Source organism: Miscanthus floridulus, chromosome 1 (genome assembly GCF_019320115.1).
Source record: "Miscanthus floridulus cultivar M001 chromosome 1, ASM1932011v1, whole genome shotgun sequence".
Classification (NCBI taxonomy): domain Eukaryota; kingdom Viridiplantae; phylum Streptophyta; class Magnoliopsida; order Poales; family Poaceae; genus Miscanthus; species Miscanthus floridulus.
This window is the reverse complement of record NC_089580.1, coordinates 131078324-131086669: the sequence shown is the minus strand read 5'-3', so window position 1 is coordinate 131086669 and position 8346 is coordinate 131078324. Positions and strand designations below refer to the sequence as shown.

The following is an 8346-nucleotide window of genomic DNA, read 5'->3' as shown; positions in this document are numbered from 1 at the left end:
GTATGAGCATGGTTATATATAGAAATCCAGACGGAAGAAACTCTCCATTTTCCGGTAGTTAGAGGTAGACCGACAAAAAAAAAATGGATGGACGAAAAAAATAGGTTAAAATTTTTCCTCTTTAATATTATGTAGATCAGGGTGGACCAAAATCTGAAGTGGACAGAAATTTTGCCTCCCTAGTATCAGGGAGGATTGACATGGTTCTGAGATATAAGATTTCAATGTTCTGACATCTCCCTATATTTGGTATTTGCTATCATTTTTATTCCTTGCTTTCCCCTTATCGATTTCGAGGTCAAGCAAGCGGGCGGGTCAATGGGCTAGAGTACTGTAAAATGCAGAGCTGGCACCAATTTTTATTTTACTAGTTTCTATAATTTGCTTCTTCTCCAAGGAGTTGAAGAGTCTCCGGTCGTCGTTCCAAATCACAGCATTGCTTTGGTGCACTACAACATTAGCTTCAATCAAAAAGTAAAATGATAATGATAGTAGCAATCAATCTGGTCAAACATGGAAGTTTGACTAAGTTAAAAAAAACATTACTTATAGCACCAAACTGTGAAGCTAGAATCCTTCTCAGGAGCAGTCGTAGAAAGAGGACAATCACAGACAGAGATGGCCGGAGAAGACGACGGCGAGCTGAAGCTGATCGGTCAGTACGGGAGCGCTTTCGTCACCAGAGTGAAACTTGCTCTCAGCCTCAAGGGCCTGAGCTACGAGTACATCGAGGAGGATCTGAGGAACAAGAGCGAGCTCCTCCTCCGCTCGAACCCAGTGCACAAGGCGGTTCCCGTGCTGATCCACAGAGGCAAGCCTATCTGCGACTCGCAGGTCATCCTGCAATACATCGATGAGGCCTTCGCCGGCACCGGCACCGGCCCGTCCCTCCTCCCGGCTGACCCCTACGAACGCTCGGTTGCCCGTTTCTGGGCTGCCTACATCGAAGACAAGGTTTTTGTTTGTTTTTTTAACCTTAATTAATCTCCTGTTATCTGCTTCGAACTTCTAAATAGCTCCAGAATTTGCATCTAACAACATGCTTGCGCGCGCGCAGCTGGTGCCGCCATGGGATCGAGTGTTCCGGGCGAAGACGGACGGGGAGAGGGAGGAGCCGCTCAAGCAGATGTTCGCAGCAGTGGACACTCTGGAGGGAGGCCTCAAGGAGTGCTCCAAGGGGAAACCCTTCTTCGGCGGCGACAGCGTCGGCTACGTGGATGTTGTTCTGGGTGGCGCCGTCTCGTATGCCAAGGCACACGATGCGCTCTTTGGTGCCAAGCTCATTGATGCCGCCACGACGCCGCTCCTGGCGGCGTGGATGGAGCGCTTCTGCGAGCTCGACGCGGCCAAGGCGGTCCTGCAGGACGTGGATACAGTGGTCGAGTACGCCAAGATGCTGATCGCCAAGAATGCTGCCAGGGCTTCAAATTAATAATTGATTGAACCGGCAATCTGGCATGGTTTTCTGATGCAGATTGCAAATAGTAATACAGTGTTGCTGGTGCCTGTATTTGGCACAGTTGATCGATGTGATTATTAGTGTAAGGAATACTACGTTTTGTGCATTCATTGTGGTGTCGTGGAGAGTCTTACGTTTTGTACCAAATGAGTCTTGTATTTTTTTTAATCCATTTGTTTTTGTCATGGTTTCTTTTACATTATACGAAAGTGGACAGTGGTAGTAGTACTTTGTGCATAGCATCCTTCTCAAAATCAGAAGGTTATATATCTAGCTTCTCTACTTCAGTGCAGTTGATCGTCCATACGAATGTAATAAAGAAATAAACATTTGGCTTCATCCCTTACTACGACAGAAGATTATGACTAAGAGCACCTCGACGGACCATACAATCGCTATCGGGCCATGACTGCTGTTTACGGTGGACCCGATAGTGATAAGTTTATCACTTCCAGCGATAGTGATAGTCCACCTATCAACCTCTCTATAGTGATAGGTTTCGCTGTCAGTTGAAGCCACCAACCCACAGTGAGAGCTTGTTTTGCCAAAAAAAAAACTTCTCCATATGATACCGGATTAAGATACACTTTATATCAAAACTGTAGAGTTTGAAGAGGTCTAAAACTTTGTAGTTGACAACATTTTGATTTGAAATGGTTTACAAGTCCAAATATGTAATATAAGATGTCAAATCAGATGTGAGATGATTAACAATATCGAATTGAGATGAAATCAACATCAAATTGTAGTACTCGACGAGATCTATAACTTTGCAGTTAACAACTTTTTTTATTTGAGATCATTTGAAGTGCCATATATATATAATATAATATATGAAATTGTGTTGTTAAAAAAATAGCGTCATTACATGCTTAACGTTGAAATCTACAACTTTGTGGTTAACAACTTTTTCATTTAAGATCATTTGGAGTATCAAATATACAATATAAGTTTCAAAATTGTGTTGTTAAAAGTGACACATAACTCAGCTGATGGTACGTGCTTAACGTTGAGATCTTGAACTATGCTAAAAAAACGTTGAGATCTTGAACTTTGTGGTTAACAAGTTTTTTCATTTGAGATCATTTGAAGTATCAAATATACAATATAAGTTTCAAAATTGTGTAGTTAAAAGAATAACGTTAGGTATATGTCACATGGTTGAGGTCTTTGTTCAAATTCAAATCGTAAGAAATAAGAAACACATACATATTTTAGTCCTTTTTGGGATTCAGAAATCCTGGGAATTGGCGTCACGTGGGGAGAGAATCCCATAGGTGCACAGACCTGAGACCTGAGATCCAAGTCTCGCCGGCTGGCTCGCCACCGTGAGCACGGACCACCGCACCACAAGTGCATCTGCGGAATTAGGTATGAAAATTGCCTCTGCTCAAAGTGAAGTTGCATGTAAGTTTCCAAGCCTTGATCAGCGAGCATGGTAGATGAAGTTCTAAAACCAAATCGTTGAAGTTTAATGGTAAGTTCCATGTTAAAAATACTAGTTTGACAAACTCCAATTATTTAAGATGTTTCACGATTATACAGTCCCGGAGAAGGTAACAAATTTATGGATTTTGTCTTCTTTGCCCTCATTTGAGTCGATAATAAAATTGTTATTTCCGACATGGGAAGTAATATCTATGGAACTGGAAGCATGAAGTTGCATGTATTCGGAGCCGAACCTAAAATACGAGTCTTAAGGGTCTGTTTGGTTGGAGGCCTGCTAGGCAAATGCTAACACATCATGGCCCTAGGCCCCCAGAAAATCCAAAAATGGACGCCTGGGATGTATGCCTAGTCTAAGCAAGGTTTTTTTTTGGCCATTAACCAAACAGGCACTAATAGACCCAGATAGAGAGAGAGAGGGGGGGGGGGGGGGGGGGGGGTCAGATGTGCCTTGATGAAAAGAAAAGATTGAGATATTTGGAAAGAGGGGCGAGGAAGATCACTAAAGTTGCATGCTTCGACTGGAAGCTACAGTGTGCCCCAAGTTCTTGGACAACAAAGTCGGCTCCGACCCAAAACTCAATGCAATCAGCATAAAAAATTGTGTTTTATAGTGAAATTGGACACCGCTGTCAGAGCTTGACTTGTGGGGCAATCACCATTTCGCATGAGCGATGAGACGCGCGCATATGCTTTCCGCGCAAGACAAGCGCAATCACCATTTCGCATGAGCGATGAGTCGCGCGCATATGCTTTTCGCGCAAGACAAGCGCCAATCACCTACCGCAAATGCAGGAGTCTTGTTTTCTGCTCTTTTTAATTTTTCTTTATTTACAGCAGCTCAGCTGCTAGTGCAAGACGCACTTGTCCTTCGAAATTCGAATGCAAGGGATGGAGCCACTTCATAGAAAACGTGAACGAGTGGGCGTCCATGATTGTGCCTTTAGGGAGAGAATAATTGGGTTATTCAACTCAAATAGAGCTCCATTCCTCTGCTCGTTTGGGTCAGGAAGTCAGGTGCTCCATCCAGTCTCCTCCTTCCAATCACTTAACAGCGTGTTTGGTTTATGGATTAGATCCGTCCGGCATGGGTCCGCTCTGCAAGCATGTAGAATCAGGTCGTCCGTCACTTTACCGAGGAATGGGTTGGCTGAGTTATTAAACAGAGCAAGTTGGTGACGCATGGCATGGACTGACAACGCAAACCAAGCACCATTCTTAGCCTCGGATTTAGGTTCGGATGATTCTAGACCTAACGAACCGGCAAACCAAACACGCCGTAAAACAACTGCCCATGTTTATAATGTCTTCATTTGAGCTATCAAAAGGTGCTCTAAAACAACTAGATTATTACTGGTCAAGATTCATTTTTAAGCAAGGCAATAATAATAAGTGTTAGATATATGGGCCGGAGGTATTTGCACCGCCCGTATACGTGACTATCACCAGGCTATTGGCCCAGCAACCGCCAAGAAGGAGGCACGCAGGGGCTAGAAGGGTCGACCAATGTGGAGATCAAGGCAAGACAAGACAAGCGTATCTAGACAAAAGTCAGGTTCAATCTGTTGCACATATCGTGTAATGTTAGTCCGATCATCCTCTCTGTAACCCTACCCCCTCTGCCTATATAAAGGGGGTAGGGACCTCGGGATCGGGATCCTGATCATCCTCTCTGTAACCCTACCCCCTCTGCCTATATAAAGGGGGTAGGGACCTCGGGATCGGGATCCATATTCCGCCATTTCAATCTACTACGTAGCTAGGAGCAACAGCCCCTGTAATTGAGCATACGAATACAAGAGCAGCCACACCACTGGATTAGGGTTTAGCGCGCCACCGCGCCTCGAACCAGCATAAATCCTTGTGTCTCGTGTGCTACCATCTGATTCCATCTGCGCGATACGTTGCTAGGCATTAACGGAGCTAAATAATCCGACAGTTGGCGCGCCGGGGGCCTTTCGTGTACAAATCTAATATGTTTCATATGAGAATTTCTTCATCAACATCATCCACGACAAATCGGCATTTGCCGGCGGCGGCGCTCGATGTACCGATCGGCAACGTGACGCCCAGAAGAACTACGTCTCTACGTCTCCATGCCTCGGTGGCAATGAGCAACGCCCCTTGCACTGGTGTACTAGCGGTGGTGGATGTCGCCGAGTCCGTTTGCTGATGCCCCCTCCATGCCGACAATATCATCATCCGCTCGATCTCATGTTGACACGAGATGCAGTCATCAGGCCTTGGCGGCGGCACCTACTAGTATGTGCTTATTATATATTAAATTACATCTATTAACCACGATCTAGCAAAAGATGTGCAGCCTCTCGAGCCATGCGAGTCGATTGCGAGTAATCGTCGAAGATATCGAGGCTTGCCTGTGCACCCTCGGCTGGGATTCGATCATCTATGTTTTGTGATACGACTCCAACACAAGATTAAGCACGCCCAACTATAAAAGCTAAGTTAGATTTTTTATCTATAATTAAATATTCTTATATTCTTGCATGTCTCTCGGTATCTCCGTTTGTCTTTGTGATTAAAATCTTTACTATCATTACCCTCCTACTCTAGTTATGTTGGTATGTTAGTAAATACTCCTTTGTTATTATTTAATAAATCTTTACTCCATTATTTTCGTGTGGTAAAATATAAATAATGATACCTGGAATACTCCCAGTAAGATGATACACTGATGTTCTGTGCGCTTGCGGAATCTATAAGATTATATTTGCACTCACAAACATCAACCCTGCTACCCGAACCATCTGACTCCTCGGCCCATGGAAACTCCTGCTAGAGACACCAAGTAAGCTAAGACCCTCTCAATTAATTAGCATGTGTGGCTACCTAGTCACATGATACCTAAGTTACCTGGTCATCTTGGTCATCTTGATACAACTGGAGACAAGTGGTAGGGCTCCATGGTTCCTCGTTCTCACCGTCCTGATTGACACCACTACCGTTTATCGGATCATGCGGCTCTCGCGTCCTAGCAATATCAGCTGCTTCTTGTTTCCTATCGGTTCTTCGGCAACAGGTTAACGGGCGACGATGAGTCATGGCTGTGACATGATCGTGGTCAATATTGGTTGTGTACAATTACTAGTAGCATTTGTCTTGGCCCTTGGATCAGTAGTGGCATCTGGATGTACGACCGCTTCATACAGACCCAAGGTGGAAGGTTGTATATACAGAGCGTCACTAGCCAGGTGCTATGATTGCTTCTAACCTGGTCGAAAGGATTCATCCCAGCTGTGCTCAAACCAAATCAAAGGTGCCTTACCTCTCCACCAATGTTCTTATAGAACATAGTATTGACAGTCCTCCAGTCCTTCCCATTGGCGGGGTGCCTCATCATTGTATCTTTCTTACGCTCTTCTCCATGCCAGCGCAATAGCTTCACTGACTTTGCATTTGCAAATAGTCTACGCACCCGAGGAGCCATAGGGAAATACCAAACGACCTTTACGGGACCTCCTCTGGTATTTGTACCCTTATATTATGGCCCTTACTTGTACCATGTGAAAGCATCTAGGCCCCTAAGTGGGTTTCGGTGATTAATGACAATACAAGATTACTATGACTAACGTGTGTTTTGTAGAGGCAATTAAGTTAGGTCATGGTAATGGGGATCGATTGGGCAATCGAGGTGGTCATGCCCCTACGATGGAAATCGTTTTGGTTTTCAAAGGATGGACGATAAGGTTAAGGATGACTAGTTCTAAGTGTCGATTGGAGTTGGAGTGACACTTAGAGTAGTTTAGGACTTTGTTTTTACTTTGGCCGTACTATTAAGGGGGGTATGGACGGGTAGCTTGACCTAGATGAGTCTAGTGAGTTAGGTGTGGTGCACACTTGTTAAAACTAGCACTAGGTAGTTCCTACGTATGCCTATGATCCTATGGAGCAAACTTCATTCACATATGATCGAGAGTTGGAAGTGAATGGAGGGTCAAATGCTGACCGGACGCTGGCTCCGGTGCGACCGGACGCTGGCCGTAGGGTCCGGTCAGTTCATTTGACCAAGGTGATTGCGTTCGATGCGACCAGACGCTGGAGTGGTCAAGTGACCGGACGCTAAGAGGCAGCGTCTGGTCGACTCCAGTAAGGTTCCAGAAGAGTGAATCTGCGACCGGACGCGTCCGGTCAATACTGACCGGACCCTGAGGATCCAGCGTCCGGTCGAGTACAGTAAGCATCCAGTGAGGGTTTAATGCGACCGGACACGTCCGGTCAGTGGTGACCAGACCCTACCAGCGTCAGGTCAACACTTAAACACTGGTGTGCGGGTTGAACTGACCGGAGCGTCTGGTCAACATGACCGGAGCGTCCGGTCACCCCGCAGAAGCTCATAACGGTTCATTTTTCAGGCTGCCTTATAAATAGAAGCTCCACTCGTGTGTGTAGTTACTTTTGCTTATTCCAACAGCTGAGAAACACGTTTGTGAGTGCCAAGAAGAGCAAGATCCTAGTGAGGTGATTGAGATTTGAGAATCCAAGAGAGTAGCCTCATTAGTGAATCAAGAGTAGCAAAGTGTGCATCCACCGTTCTCATTAGGCTTCGCATGGTCAAGTGAGAGTTCGTGCTTGTTACTCTTGGTGATCGCCATCACCTAGACGGCTTGGTGGTGATTGGGAGCTTGGTGATCACCCGGCGGAGCTTGTGGGTGACCCAACTCAAGTTGTGAGCAGTTTTGGGTGATTCGCCGCGATGGAGTGTCGAAGAATCAACCCGTAGAGAGCACTTGATCCTTGCGCGGATCAAGGGGGAGCTACACCCTTGCGCGGGTGCTCCAACGAGGACTAGTGGGGAGTGGTGACACTCCGATACCTCGGCAAAACATCGCCACGTTCCTCTCTCTTAATTTACTTTGAGCAATTCAATACTTGTTCTTACATTCATAGAATTGCCATGCTAGAGTAAGTTTGGAACATTTTTTGCAAGTCCTTTGTGCGTTAGATTATTAGAAACACTTTTCTAGACACAAGGGGTTAATTGGGCTAACCGTAGGATTTAATTATTGCAAGAAAATTTAGAATTAGCCCAATTCACCCCTCCTCTTGGGCATCTTGATCCTTTCAATTGGTATTAGAGCCTCGTGCTCATGTTTTTAAGCTTAATCGCTTTGAGCAAGATATCTCATGGGGATGGACCTCCTCCTATCTTTGAGGGAGATGACTTTCCATATTGGAAAATCCGCATGGAGGCGTACGTAGAAGCTCTAGACGTTGGTATACTTAGAGCCGCCTCACAAGGCTTCCCAAAACCTCGAGATGCTACTAACTTATAAGGTGATGAGGTTAATTATGAAAAGTGGAATGCAAAGGCTCGGAACACCATCTTTAGAGGCCTTTGCAAAGATGTGTTCAACCGTGTAAGGAACCAGAAAGACGCCCATGCACTATGATCAGACGTTTGTGCGCTCCATGAGGGAACC

At 45.4% G+C, this 8346-nt stretch overlaps 1 protein-coding gene across 1 annotated transcript; it reads left to right on the top strand.

Annotated features, from left to right (window-relative positions):
• Positions 1 to 601: 601 nt before the first annotated feature.
• Positions 602 to 1687, top strand: LOC136541497 (probable glutathione S-transferase GSTU6). The gene is made up of 2 exons (XM_066533410.1): positions 602 to 954; positions 1058 to 1687. Exons 1-2 carry the CDS (start codon positions 619 to 621, stop codon positions 1430 to 1432), a joined length of 711 nt encoding a protein of 236 aa, XP_066389507.1. The 5' UTR covers positions 602 to 618; the 3' UTR covers positions 1433 to 1687.
• The last annotated feature ends 6659 nt before the right edge of the window (positions 1688 to 8346 follow it).

Excerpts from the sequence above, each read along its gene's own strand:
- LOC136541497 (XM_066533410.1), top strand. The coding sequence starts at position 619 with ATGGCCGGAGAAGACGACGGCGAGCTGAAGCTGATCGGTCAGTACGGG. Across the intron at positions 955-1,057 it reads CTGCCTACATCGAAGACAAG|CTGGTGCCGCCATGGGATCG; the intron begins GTTTTTGTTTGT and ends GCGCGCGCGCAG.